A 14,664-nucleotide genomic window follows, 5' to 3' on the forward strand; every position below is an offset into this window, starting at 1 on the left:
GGATGAATAATAGTGAACTTACATCTTTTCCTGGTGGACCAACTGGGCCTATCATTCCAACGGGTCCTGGAGGTCCCTGTAGAAAAGTAATTAATATTAACTACAATAATAACAAATATTAAGTAATTTTCAAACTATGAATGCATCATAAATACTTGTACATTTGACATGCATCATAATAAACAACTAGGATAAACTGCAAATTTTCCATCCATTGCAGCAGTGACAGAGATTCATGGTTTTAAGGTCATGTCTTTAACATACACATACTGAATGATACATACGGGAGGGCCAGGTTGTCCTGGTTCTCCAGGGGAGCCCTGGTATCCAGCAGAGCCCTGGAATGCAGCAAAAAACTCGGTTAAGATGTGAACAAGTACATGCACCATTCATAGTGGTGTTATATTTTATAATCTCATAATTGTAAGGAAAACTGTAGTCAGATCAGTTAACAAATGACCAAAGGTGAAATTACCAGAACCAGGTAGAAAATGTCTCCATGAAAACAGAATTAACCTGCTCCTCTAAAAGGAGATGGATGTTGAAAAACTCAGACCCTTGGTATGTTCACTGAATGTGCATCCCACTTTCCTTTACCACCTGTTAAAATTTTGTATGGATAGACATTTGGGAATGTCATTGATGTCAGGCAATGGCATGTCTTCAAATAATGTTAGCTGACATCCCATGGACTTGCAGAGATCTCAAGGAGTACACAATGATTTAAGCCAGCACAGTGTATTGATCTCAGCTCTTGAGTTTTGGTGATGCTACAGCCCAAGATGACATTTATGCATAAAATTCTTCATCATAGTATCCAGATTAATCTGTTGGAAAGGTACTCAATATTTATGACAGAGAAAAGGAGGAGCTCATAAAAGAATACAAGATGATTACAAAAAGATTACTGTTACTTACAGGGGGACCTGCATGACCAGGTGGGCCAGGGGGGCCACTGGGGCCAGGGGGTCCTGGAAAGCCACTCTATAGAGCAGATTAAAAAAAAAAAAGTAGTTACATTAATGTAATATAGCTATAAAGCTTAATAGAGTTGCAATAGTCATCAATAACTGTGAAATAAATTTTACATAATTAGTTCAGAGAAAAATCCTTGGTGACCTGCACTTGGTGCAGTAAAAAGGAAGCAGCAGTACGTTCACACAGTGCTGAAGAAATACATTGTCTAGTTGTCCCTTCAGAAAAGGCTTCACTGGGTTGCTCCTTGCAGGCTTGGCTAACCTAGTCCCAAGGTATTTTCAGAGCTGCAGCTTTTAATTTTTCTGTCACTATTGCCCTTCTCTAGATCCCAGAGGGATGCTCATAACTCTGCTTTTTAGCTGCCTGAAGGGGAAGAATAGAAAGCAGAACTGAATTTGTTAGACAGAATAAATGAGTGTCAGTTTCTCTGCCATGTAACTGAGCTTAATTAGCCCAACACTAGAGATTCCCAATGACCTAGAGATACACTGAATTAAGGCCATACTTTTGTTGTTGTCTGTAAAACAAACATTTTCACCTGTGAGATCTTTTCTGAACTTTAACAGTACTAAGCCATAAGAAAGAAATGGGGTCTGGACTAACCAAAACCTCAATATTTCTACTTGTTGTAGCAACAACCACAAAAGCATTTGGTACTGCAAAAGAGAAAACATTTGAAAGTTAGCACAGTGGTTTGCTGCAGCTGTAGGGGCTTCTTTAAAAAAAAGCTTTTATTAAATTAAACTCTTCACATGTTTCCTATAGCCAAAAGAATCACATATCTGGATGATATGAGGATCACTGCATGCTGCAGTAGTGGCAGAATATTCCATAGTTGATGTTGCACATAATGTGTTTCATGGGATATTGTGATATTGTGTCAGAAAAGGTCATGTATTACAATTTTATGAACCTAATTTTTATAATAGAGGATTATCAGTATTGCTGTAATATAGTGGCATATGTAGGACAGTACACCACTATACTACAAAAATAAATAATATTAATTCACAGTTGCCTTTTGTCTAAAAAAGTGAGCCATTTTAATATTTGCTATTTTCTAGGATGAGAAGTGCAGCAAGAGGCAGAGCTGTGAGTTTGGAAAATGGGGTTGCCTCTGATATGTGAATACAATGACCAGTCCCTGTTAATTTTTAGAACTGATTTGGTATAAGATACCTATAGATCCAACCAGAATTAAAGCCATCAACTCATCAGTAGCAATCAATCAATTAGACATATGGCTATAAACAAATGAGATATTTTTTTTCAAGTTACACAAGTTTTTTTCAAGTTGAGGAGATAAACTGATAGTTAGGGGTGTGCTTGCTGCTAGAATCTCCAGACTTTGAACAGATGAACATCCTCCAGTTAGAGAATGTGCACTGGTGGAAAGAGACAAAGACAATATGTGGAGGTTACAAGGGCAAGTGAAGAGAAACTGTGATGTAAAGCACAAAATCAGTCTATAAGTGGTGTAAAGCCATGGGAATGCAGCAATGGAGAGATGTGTGACTGAGGGAAAATGGTAACCACACATGGCCAGTGTTGGTACCATATTTTATTGTTTTGCTAATATTGCAAATTATTTTGGATATTTATTCATTAGGAGTATTTACATTGAAAATTGATAAATTTATAAAATAATAAAGAAATTAGTCTATGTAATCCAAATTATAAATGTTATTTAGCTCTAGTGATTTCAGCCACATCTGCCTGTAACTTCTGGTACTTACTTTGAGGTCACATATGCTATGATGCAATATAAAAGCCCTTATGACCTGAAAATATACAGACAACCCTGAAGATGTTTTAGGGTGCTCAATAATGTATTTTGGTGGGGTTTTTTAACCTCAGTCCAGGAGTCAGAGCACAAGAAATCACTAATCACTTCCAGGGAAAAAGCCAAAACAGAGGGTAGTTGTTAACTGGAGGTGTCTCAGTTATCTGCCTGGTTCAGCACATCCCATATTAAGACATCATGTAGCAGAATGGAGATGGTATGACAGCTGTAGGAGAAAACTGTGAGGAATGAATACAAATAAATGAATAAAGAAGGAGAAAAATGGATAACTGAAGAAGACAAATGCATGTATGATCATATTAGCAAATGAAGGAGGCAGAAATAAACAGATTAAATTAAAGGTGAGAAAATGATGACTATATTTCAGGAAAAAGAGCTGTTGTAATTAGCAAACCTTATTTCACAAGATGATTCTTCCTTCCTTGCCTCCCTCCCTCCCAACTGCCTTGGTAAGCTACAACATATGATACCCAAACCATAGTATGTAGAATTGGGCTGAAAAGAATGATTATGCTTAATGAAGCACAGCCAATTTCCAGTAGCAGAAATTCACCACACCCTCTCTGTAGCAGATTGTCTGAATCAACAACACTTCATGTTGAATGTCTCTAAATACCAGGGCCTAAAAGGAGAGCCATGAGGTGCAACATTCAGATTTATATTACACATGAAACATAGCTCAAGTATAACTCTTTGAGGCAGTCCATGTTTTTTCTCATTTAAAAATCTGAAAATCTTGGACCAGGTCTAGCAGGCAGATACAGCATCCTTAGCACACAGTCTGAGTAGCTGTGGGTAAAAAAATGGTAATGACAATTTTAGAAAGAAAAAGTGAAAATATTTTGAGTTTTGGCATGAATAAAGTTTATAAGAAGGGTTTATTCGCTTATTATCAGGCAAGTTTGAATTGTGAAAAAGCTAGCAAGTATGGAATATCATAGTAAAGACAAATGATACTGAGTGGGTGAAGGACGATTAAAGGCAGTGGGAGAGGTAAACATTATTGAAAGGAAGAAATTAGTGGAAAAATATCAAGCACATGAGGAATGCACATGAGACTGGGAAAAATGTTTAGGTAGTATAAGAATGTGAATAACAGACAGAGATTAAGAAAAGGAAGGTAAGAAACTGAAGAAAGGAAGTGAAAAAGAAAAAATCTAGATGACCTATAAGTACTTTCTAGAATAGTATTGCTGAACAAACTGGTGCCTTACATCACATTCAACTTGCAGGCAATAATGAAATGAAAATTTAGATTAAAATCAGGATACATACACATCCAAGGTATAATCTACGAGTGGAAAATATGTTCTTTAAAAAGAAGAAAGGACAGAAAAAAAGCTTTATCATCTTACAATGGCTTGTGGGTACCCGAGACCAGCTCCACCTGCCTTCACATCATAGGAGTCATACTGTGGAGAAAAACTCTGCGAAAGAAATAGAGAAAAAAAGAAAGAAAAAAAAAAAAAAAGAAAGGAAAAGGAAAAAAATGTGATTGCTACAACCAAGTAATTATTTTCTTACAATGGTATGGCAAATGCATAGAACTAACTAACTCATTTGTATCTGCTGAGTAATACTAGCTTGACATATAGCTGCCATATATTTACATAAGAGAAGCCCAGCCAATGTCTTTCTTTCTGAGGTCATGGTGACATTAGCTTCCTAGGCTGGGCACATCCATTTTTCTTCTTGACAGCTGGGCCTCAGCTGAACCATAAAATTATCTTTTTCTCTCCTTTTACTTTGGTTTGACTCCTTCTTAGCTTCTTTCCCCATTTTCTCTGTCTCTTTTCTGTTGGACTTGTCACACAAGAAAGTTGATGAAATATTTTCTGTTGCATTAAAGAACACAATTGTTTATTATTCTTATAATTTTCCTGTCTTTTTTTACCTGAGCCTAATGGATGGCTCATTTCACATGAGCAGACAGTCAAATGATATGGCACTTACTGCAGTGATGCATTATTGGCCCACAGGTGGTTGAGCAGGAAGGGTTGAACACATGCAGTGCTCTGCCTGCTCTCCCAAACCATTGTGGATCCAGCTCCTGCACTGACCAGGTGCAAGACTCCTGTGCTCCTGATACCAGCCCTCCTGTCAGGATCCAACAGCACATCTTTGATACAGTGTTGGAATGGGAGACTAATTCAGCCTGTTTTCTGTGTTTGCCTCTCCAAACCCCAAACCAGTGTCACTGGTGCTCACTGGGACTGGTTAACTGATCCAGAACTCAGTCCTGCAGAGGCAATCTCTCTCAGAAATAAATAAAAATGAGACATCTTTACTCAGTTTCTGGCTTACCTAGGAGTGGGAAGCATATATGGAAGTTATAATCAGTGGCCTGTATTCAAAAGTAGCAATTGTTTTAACATGTAATTTTTATCAGCTTTGTGCTAAAGAAGTCCCATCTAGTAAATCTGTGCTTGGTGGCCTGCAGGGATGACAATGTCATCTCATAACAAACCACTGCCTGGGGCTCAGTGCTAATAAACTTTAGCTACAATCAGCTCTCTTCCTGTCTGTGCACAGCTCTTCTGAAATGACTTCAGCATCCAGTGAGCCAGAAATGAAGAGGCACAGTGACAAAGAGATACTTGCATGGCCCTTCCCTGCAAGCAGAGGAGCGGTGCTTCAGTCTAGCCTCATTGGAATGTTCTGTTATTAAACAGGAATTGCTGAAATATAGGAAAGTAGGAGACTTCCCTAATCATTAAACTTAGGAGGAAATCCTCCATCACACTCTTTCTGATCAGATTATTTCTGAGTTACCTAAATCCTTCATCAGATCTGGCCCCAAAAGTTTTAAAATTAAGGTAAGGCAGAGATTTAATTGCGCTCCAGATATTTTATGGACAAACCCCCAAAACAACAGCAAAACCCCACTGACCACCCAGCTCTGTTTTCCAAAGGCACAAACGGGAAGGATGCCACTGAAAGCAAAGCACTGGGAAGGTGCAAGGGACAGCTGCCTACAGCATTGCTTTGCATGGCTCTGAGCAGCAAGGTAGAAGCTGAACATAACAATTACTTACACCTCCACTTATACTGGGACATGACTGGCAGATTCCAGGGGGCCCAGGAGCTCCAGGGCTCCCTGGCTGTCCTGGTGGGCCAGGGGGACCATTTCTGCCTGGAATTCCAGGAGAACCCTGCAAAGACACAAACAGAGCAGGTATAGCTGCTGTCACTTGCCTCCAGCTGCAAGGACATTGAGGGACAAAGCTCTCCATTCATAACAAAGTCTGTGTGACTGTGGTGGAAAACCTCTCCTAAACAAGGCCATAACCAAACATTCAGGGAAGACAGACAAAATTCACATGTGGAAACACTTGGTTGCTGAAAACCTTTTACATCTGATATCTAATCAAACACATCAGAAATATTTAGCAGTTCAGTTCCTGAATCTGAAATTATTACTGTTAGTGGAGTCTTAAAGATATTTTTCCTCCTTCTGTAAAGAAATAAAACATAACAAGTGTGATACAGTTGGACCAAACTGTGCTCTTGCAGTTTAAATTTTTGAGAGTGTTGTTGAAGCTAAAAGTCCTACTTCAAAATAACTATATGGTACAGTCCTGCTCCAGACAGTTCAGACATCAATGAAAGCAGGATATCTTGGCAGCTTGAATGGGATATATAGCACTAGAGGAAGGGGGTCTTGATTTTGTTAAGTTTCCTTGGGGGGAAAAAAAAGCTGCACTTACAGGGTCTCCTTTGGGGCCTCGGCTGACTACTCCAGGAGTCTACAAAAAAAAAAAAAGGAAAGGTAATTAAATTTTAAAAAGTGAATCAAAATAAAACAAAAAAATGCACATATAAACAAGAATTAAATGCTTAAACATTTGAATATAGTTTTTTCACATGTTCCATTAATGCTTATTCAGTATACTTAAAAGCGGTAGGGTTTTTGGTCAGTCAATCTACTCTTGCTTGGATCATCCATAGAATTACACCTTCCCTGGAGGAAAAAACATGGCACTAATACAGTCAGTACAGCTTTGCTATTGAGTGCAATGGGGACAGAAGTCCACTGTGGAATGCTATGACACTTTTCTTGTATCGTTCTCACTCCAGCATGTGAAGTCTGATGAGCTAATTTTAAATTCTCAGATCTACTGCTCCAATCTATTTATTTTTCAATTAGTAATGCAGTTACATGTTACTACCTGGATGCTCAATTTTTGTGTTCAGCTGCTACCAGTAGCAAAGAATATTCAGCTGAAATGATCTTGGATCTTTCAATGTGGCATTTCCTAACACACCACCCAAGGTCATCAGAACAGCTTCCAACAGCCTGACCAAACTCCTGCACCAAAGAGAGAGGCTGGGGGAATATGTCACATGTTCTTCATTAACAGGAGCTCCAGAACTGATGAGTCTCTAAACACAAGAGGAGGTGCACTTAAATCTCTGGCATGCCTGTCTATACCACTCATTTCCACCTCTCAACATATTCAGTGAAATAGCTCAGGGGATCCTGGAAGCAGTGGAGTACTGCTAGTGAGGTGCAAATAAGACTAGGTGACATATCTGTGTGTGGCATTCCATGTGTAAACAGATGTGTTGTAGGGCTGCAGAAACACATCTTTTATCTCTTCCTCACATCTCTTTTGCTCTCTTATTTTCTAGATAAGGATCTTCAACGTCTCTGTGGCAACCTAGGTGTTTTAACAGAACCTCGTGGCAACCTAGGTGTTTTAACAGAACCTTGTGGATCTTTACCACTGGTGAAATGTTCAGATAGGCTGAAAGCTCAGTACAACTTGGCTCACTCACTGAAACACTTAGGCAGGGGGCTTGGTGTGTACTAACATTCTTGATTTTCCTGAGGCTAAGTTGCCACAACTGGTTTATATAATGTTAGTGTCTATAAAAAGATGGAGATTAATTATGTATATACAGTATAATCACCTTTCCTTTACAGGGCATTAAGTCAGCAATAAGCCTGCAAAAGGAAATTCACTCTGTGATGATGTAGATTTGAGTTAATAAGAAATGCAGACTCAGAGATGCTAGGAAACTCCTCTAATTTTCTTTGAATCTGTGTTGGCATTATTTTCATGGATATAGACTGAGTGTGAAGTAAAAAGTAAAGTGTTTACATTATTCCTATGCTTTTCCATACAATGAAAAATGTAACAGCTAGTTGCTTCCCTCTCTCCATTTCTACTATTTTGATGCCTGTTTTCTACATAAAACTGAGCTGGAAGACTTAATATTGTCAGCTGCATTGTCCATCCTAAGTATTTGCCAAAATTCAGAAAGTGGCACTGAAAAGAAAAGCATTTAAGAGCATCTAAGCCAAAGTGAACTGAGGTTGACATGCATCAAGAAGGCAGCAACACCAAAGAAAGAGCAGTGAGAATAAACTTACTCTTGGAGGTGGCGTTGTTGTTTGTGGACAAACTGGACAGCACTCTCCAAAAGGAATCTCTGGGTTGGGGCAGTCCAGCTCCTGATCATCACAGATGATGTCATCACAGAGAACAGATCCTGAGTCGCACACGCAGATTTGGCATGGCTCTGGTTTCCAAACATCCCTGTCAGCATAAGCCTGCCCAAGATGGGTACATCCCGTGACTGGAAAGAGACAAAATTGTGTTGGATGTTATTTCAAATGTGTTTTCCAAATTACAAATGAGAAACGTGAAAACTGTTGGATAGTTTGTCTAGTTTTCTGGTTCACGTGTGAGATGTAAAAGGCTAAATGCTGCTCCTCAGGCACTGGGGGGACCTGTTGTATTAATTGCAGAGTCTGCTCTGGGTCTATAAACAGACATCAGTGGAAACCTCCTGGAGCTGAGCCAAAGCCCAATTAAATCTCTGATAATCTTCCATCCTGAGTAATTTTAGTGTCAGACTGAGTTACTGTCTAATTAGCAATCAAATTCTCTGCTGCAGCTAAAGAGTAAAGGCGACAAAGCTCTCCAGCAAGAGTGCCACTGGCCCCAGCACGAGCACTTGCACATGGATGTGGAATAAGCCATCTGTCCAGCATCAGCTCCTGTCTCCAGCATCTTGCAGTAATAGCTGCCACCAAGGGGATTCAAAGAGTTTTTTGAAAGCCATTGTACGTGACAGATCTGAAAGAACATTCACGTTAATTGCCCAAGTGGTTTGCAATTATTGTATCAGCTGGCCTGCTCAAATGTTACAAGTGTCTTTTTTTTCAGAAAAAACATCACTCATCTGTAATATTCATGTAATGTTCTTAAATGCTCTGGCTTTGTGAATTCCTTCCAACAGATGTTTTGCTGATCAAACTTATTATAGACTATGAATATGAAAAGGCTGACAAAAACTGCCTTGACACATTAAATTTGGGGTTGGTATTTTCTTAGAAAAACATGATCAAAAAAGCCAGGGCATTTAAGAACCTAATATAAAATAACACTTAAGAGCATCTAATTTGAGTTTTACAAGCTCAATTTAAGTTTTGTAGATGTTATTAGAAGTCTTAGATTGCAAACATAAGTATCAGTGAATGTCATGAATAATATAGTAAGATTTTCTTTCATGGATAATTAAAAACAATTCAGTTTATAAAAACTACGTTCAGGAGAAAGAGCTATTTTTGTGCCTACATCATTCTTAAACTTAAATACAGGGGTAATTTACCTACTATACACCACCCTTCAAAAAGAAAAACAAAATGACAAAAGATGTAATTCAAATCTCTGACATTAAAATTGCCACTTGCTCCAGGCAGAAATTTCTGAATATCATCAAATTGTAATGGCCACAATTACCTAGTATGAGACTCAACCCAAATTTGTTGCAGTTCCTTCCTATGGAATATGCAGTCTCCTTTTTTTTGTCCCTGCATCTTTAATCTCTCTTTTTAATCTTTCCACCACTGCATCAGCACCCTGGTCTCTTTAGTTCCTTTTTCTTCCTGTCTGTATTTGTGGGTGGGTGTTCCCATTCCACACCAATGCTCTTTGGCAATGTGCACACTTAGATGTGTTTCCTCTCTTCTCATGCTTCTTCTGCATTTCACCTTTCCCATAACATGTAACTTCCCTTTCCATCTTCAGCAAATCCTCTTTTATTTTGTACCTGAGCCACTCCCCTTTATTGCCATGTGCTCAGCTGAGCTTAGTTTGCCTCTGCTCCCTTCCCTTTCCACTTTCTCACTCAGCTGCTTTTTCTTGGTTGTATTAACCTGACATTTTCCTCTATTTCACCCATGAAATTCAGAGCTCTGGAAGGGCAATGGGGAATTCAGTCATGGTTCCCTGAGGGGAGAGCTGGAGTGCACATCTTGGGCCACAGCACTCCATGGGACAGGAAGGTTTCTTTTCCCAGTTTCAATCCTACTACAGGCTGTCCATGTCCATGCACACCATCTTAAGTTATTTTTGCACTTTAATTATAAAAGAAGCAAACAGGAAAATGTTGATTTGTTAAAGCTGGCAGTCCTTATGGTTAAGAGTTTTGACCGCTATCTTGATTAGAGTAACAAAGTTTCAAAAACACTTTCCAGACATTTTCAAGCCAGTATCTTTTGATTTGCCTGATATCAAGCTGGGATCTAGTATTTTACCTTTCTTTGACAACAAAAAAAATCTTAAAATTGAAAACCTTCCAATGGCATATGAAAACTCACTCTCCTCAGATGTTCTCTGTCACTTAGAAGCTCAGATTTTCCTTTTCCGGCCCTTTTGGGCCTCTCTAGAACCTTCATATTCTGCACAAGAGAGATGGATAAGAACTGCTCATTTCCAGGACAGCCTCTTCCCCACACCCACATGTCACAGGGTTATGGCATCAGAGGATGTTGCTTCAAAGGACACTACCTAACAATGTGTGCCTTTGCAGAGGGTCTAGACATCCTTCCTTATTCTGACAAGCTAGAACTAGTTTCTAAAACTGTTGCTTGGCTTCCCAGTTCTCACCCCATAGAACCATATCTGTGGATCCCAGGTAAACAAGCTGATTCTCTGCTTAGTTAGGTGCTGACTGTCTCTGCAAGGGAGAATTTTCCTCCTTTTCACAAACCAGGATCTAGCTGTGGACACTCAGGGAAAAAACAGGCTGCCCAGTCTTGACAAGGCTAGTGACAAATGTTTCCTGACAAACAAGAGGGCTGAAACGTAGAAGTGAGGGATTATGAATGAAATCTTTATAGCCTCTGTAGTGACTCAGGAGAAATACCAAACCTCAGAGTGGCTCATTGCACATGTGAAGCCCTCAAAAGCCATGGGCTGTGGGAGGCAGAACCTCAGCAAAGCTGCAGGGGAGTTTAGAGCTTGTAATCCATCCTGAAGGAATGGTTGGATGCATCCATGCCCTGGAGAGCATGGATGGGCACAGATCCATGTCACCCAGAGCAGTGAACTGCTCAGCTATCACTCTGCTTGAGCATTTACCAGCTCCACAGGTTAAAATGCTCTTTTCATTTGTAAACATAATAAGGAAGGGGAGAAATTACTTCTTTCTAGGGCAAGTTGTAATTGTTAAATAAAAATTGTATGGACCTAAAAGAATTTAATATTGTTACTATTTGTACTTGTAATATGAATTACATACACATATAAAGAGATGCATAGCACACCCACTTTTCTGTACCCAAAAGATGTGTTTGATTAGTTGTAATATTCTGACTTTCAGCTCCCAGTATCACTTTTTTAGCCTTTCAAAGCCACATATCTTTTTAACTGTGTGTTTAACACAACAAGGTCCTTATTTACTAGGAAATTCATATCCAAGGATTTTAACCTTCATATGTCAATTTTTTTATCATTCTTCTTTTTCATTGATTTGTTTTGTTGTCTGGTTATTTTCAGAGATGTGATCTCACTGCCTTACAGCAAAGAGGACAGCTCCAATGAGGACAGAAAAAGGCCATCTTTCCCCTGTTTTTGCACTGCTAGATAGAAATGATTCTGTTTTAAAGACAGAAGCAGACTCTTTCCTCAGTGCCCATTTTTTCATACTGCAGATACTCAACTGCCATTTATTATTCAACAATATCAATAAAAAATGTGGAAATTCAAAATATGTCAGACTGATAATTTTACATTAATAAGGAATTAAAGGAGATTTCTCTGCATTTTTCCAAGCTTGTCATTCAGTTATGCTACAGTAGATGGCATCATTTAACAGGAAGACAGCAAAAATTTGAAGCCATATGGATATATTGACTTTCATATTTGCTTCTAACTTTCTGGACATTGTTAAATGAATTAAGAAATAAGCTAGGAGAGCAGCAATGAAAACTGCTGTGGCCTTTGGCAGAAAGAAAGTACTAAATAGATTTCCAAAGGAAACTTACATCTGGGAAGACTTAGGGTGTTAAAGACACCCCCTCTGTGCTCAGATGTAGATCTGTGTGTCAGCATGTTATGACATAATGCATTTTGCATTGCTCAAAAAGATTAACTATTAGCTCCAAAATCCTTTGGAAAGCTGATTTGTGCTAAAGCACTGGCGGGTAACATATAGGAATAATGAGGTTATAAAAAAGCTGACTTGTCTGCTTCTAGACTTGTGAAATAACAGCTACATACTTGCCTTAGCCAGCTTTTCTTATTGATTTCTAAACATACTCATTAGCCTGAGATTTAAGAAATATTAGAACCAAACAGTATTTGTCTATAACAATGCACAATCTTATTTTTCCTCCCAAAGCCCTATATGATGGCTATATAGCACTTCACTTCTGTGAAGTGGCCCTTACTGCAATGCTTTGTTGGAAGCCCTGTCAATCTCTAGTGCACTGTTAAAAAAGTTTAATACTCAAAAGCCTGAATCAATTTGAAATTATACTGTTTACAGAGCACTCATATTGTTATAGGTTTTGCTGTGTGTAGCGCTTCCCTTGGCCAGCCTAAATAGTGAATAAAAAAAAGGCAAGACAATATTTTTTGTATGCTGGTTTTGAATTATTTCCCATTCTAGGAAGACTGAAAGCTGTCCATAAGCAGACCACTAGTGAAAGCTGAAAGGAAAATCACAATTTAGTTCCAAAGGACCTGGAAGTGGGGCACATAGAAGAGCCCAAATGTGTGCAAGGGAAAACAGAGGTGGCCAGTGTCATATGGCCTGAAAGATGACAGATGTCATATGAGACATAATCCCAATCCCAGTGAAGTGAAGAGGATTTGTTATCACATGAGAATCTGACCTGCTCTGTAGTTGGTTTTGGCTTTGCATTTGTGCAAGCACCATGATTGTGACTTAACCGCAACTTTATGGCAAAAGGAAAAAATTTCCTAATAGTATCCTCAAAAACCACAGGCTTTTCCACTTTGGACAAAGCCAATGTCCAGCTATTGCATTAGTAGAAGACTCACATATCCCATTTACAGAGATGTGACTAAAGGGTTAGAAATGAAAAAACATCTTGAACTTGTCTGGTTCTGCTTCAGAGAGGGCAATAGTCCACACAGGGGTGACTCACGATCCTCCAGCAGCTGCCTGATGATGGCCTGGGAAGCAAAACGGAGGAGCTTTGGTCTGTGAGAATCTGATCACAAACACAATGAGTCAAACAAACAACTTCTGTTGTATCTAAAGTGGATCTGGTAAAGCCTAAGCACTGAGATGAAGAAGGCCTTGCCTCTGACAGAATCCAAAGCCTGATGAAGTTAAGAATTTGTTTTACCTTTTTAAATGTACAAAATCTGTGCACCCTCACCCTGACCTGGTTTTGGTCATTTGCTTTACAGGATGAGTACTTCAAAAATTGTTTTACATTTCTTCTGTAGTAAATACATCTGTTGATTGCATATCCCAGCGCTGTCAGATACATTATTTAAGCAAAGGATGAAGTAGAAGGGAGCTGCACTATTTTCAATAGGAGCACTATCATTCTCCCTTACCAGACTAGGTGGAGGAATCCACCCCAGCATGTGCAGCAATGCTGCTTTCCATTTCCTGAGCAGAAAAGAATGCCACAGTGTCTACCTCAAGGCAAATGGTTTGGCCTCCCTGTCTGGTATTATGATGATGTTTATAAGAAACCCAAACACACTCGTTCCATCCCATCATTAGTAATGGAAACAAGTGGACTCTCATAATGAATGAATTGGCTGGAGGAGCAGGGATGGCCTGGTTTGTTGGCATGTTGGGTCAGTGCTGAGTACACAGAAGGGCTCAAATCCTGTCTGGGTCACAGGAGTCAGGAAAAGAGGTGGGGAAAAAAGAAAAGAAATGGTTTAACACATTGGGTTTTTTCCAACTGCAAGGCCTTCAAATATCCTCTCAGCTGGAATTGTCTTAAACAGCTAATTAATTGAATCAATTTCACACAGTGCATGAGGACAGAAGGGCCAGTTTAGGTATCCATACCTATTAGGGTATTTTTCAGATTTAATGGTACTGATGTAATATTTTGTAAGGCTTGTCCACATGTTATTGGAGGCAATGAAACCTCCAATCATTAAACACTTAAATGCAGACTGTGAAGAACCAGAGTGGGTCTACCTTAAAAATCCTTTTGTGCTCTGTGAACTGTAGAAGGAAGAACTGCTATCAGGTGGAATGGAAAAGGAGCATAAATGAATAGTTCACAGATTTCCCAAGTTTCACACCAGAAAGGACAGCTACAGCCTGTGCTTTCAGAATGAAACTTTCTTACTTCTAGGGATGCTTGTCTGCCAAGAAAGTTGGAGTTTGAACAGTGCTGTGCCAGTCCCAGTTTTCCCCTTCTCTCAGATGTAGAGTAAGAAAAAGAAAGCTGCTTAAAAGGATTCTGGTTAAGCATAATACTGTACTTCTCTGTCAGAGGTGTTGCAGGATGGAGTCACGTGCTGTTTCATTGGCAATGTACAGAAGAATCTGGATCCTCAGGTAAAGGATCCTTGTGTCACATAGCCAAACTGTCCTTGCTCCAAGACCCACCCAGTCTGTATGCCAGATTACAAAATAAATAA

The 14,664-nt window shown here is 39.2% G+C and overlaps 1 protein-coding gene across 1 annotated transcript in view; it reads right to left on the reverse strand.

Moving 5' to 3' along the window:
* COL3A1 (collagen type III alpha 1 chain) overlaps nt 1–14,664 on the reverse strand; it is a 48,632-nt gene that overhangs the window by 22,386 nt on the left and 11,582 nt on the right. The window contains exons 2-8 of the mRNA XM_014259072.2: nt 8,160–8,365; nt 6,490–6,528; nt 5,818–5,934; nt 4,138–4,209; nt 919–984; nt 285–338; nt 23–76 (exon numbers count right to left, since the gene is read on the reverse strand). Coding sequence (XP_014114547.1) covers nt 23–76; nt 285–338; nt 919–984; nt 4,138–4,209; nt 5,818–5,934; nt 6,490–6,528; nt 8,160–8,365 — 608 coding nt within the window. The remainder of the gene's footprint in view (nt 1–22; nt 77–284; nt 339–918; nt 985–4,137; nt 4,210–5,817; nt 5,935–6,489; nt 6,529–8,159; nt 8,366–14,664) is intronic.

This window comes from Pseudopodoces humilis, chromosome 8 (assembly GCF_049639895.1).
Source record: "Pseudopodoces humilis isolate 2021_Gansu_Grassland_sample_001 chromosome 8, ASM4963989v1, whole genome shotgun sequence".
In the NCBI taxonomy this organism is placed as follows: Eukaryota; Metazoa; Chordata; class Aves; order Passeriformes; family Paridae; genus Pseudopodoces; species Pseudopodoces humilis.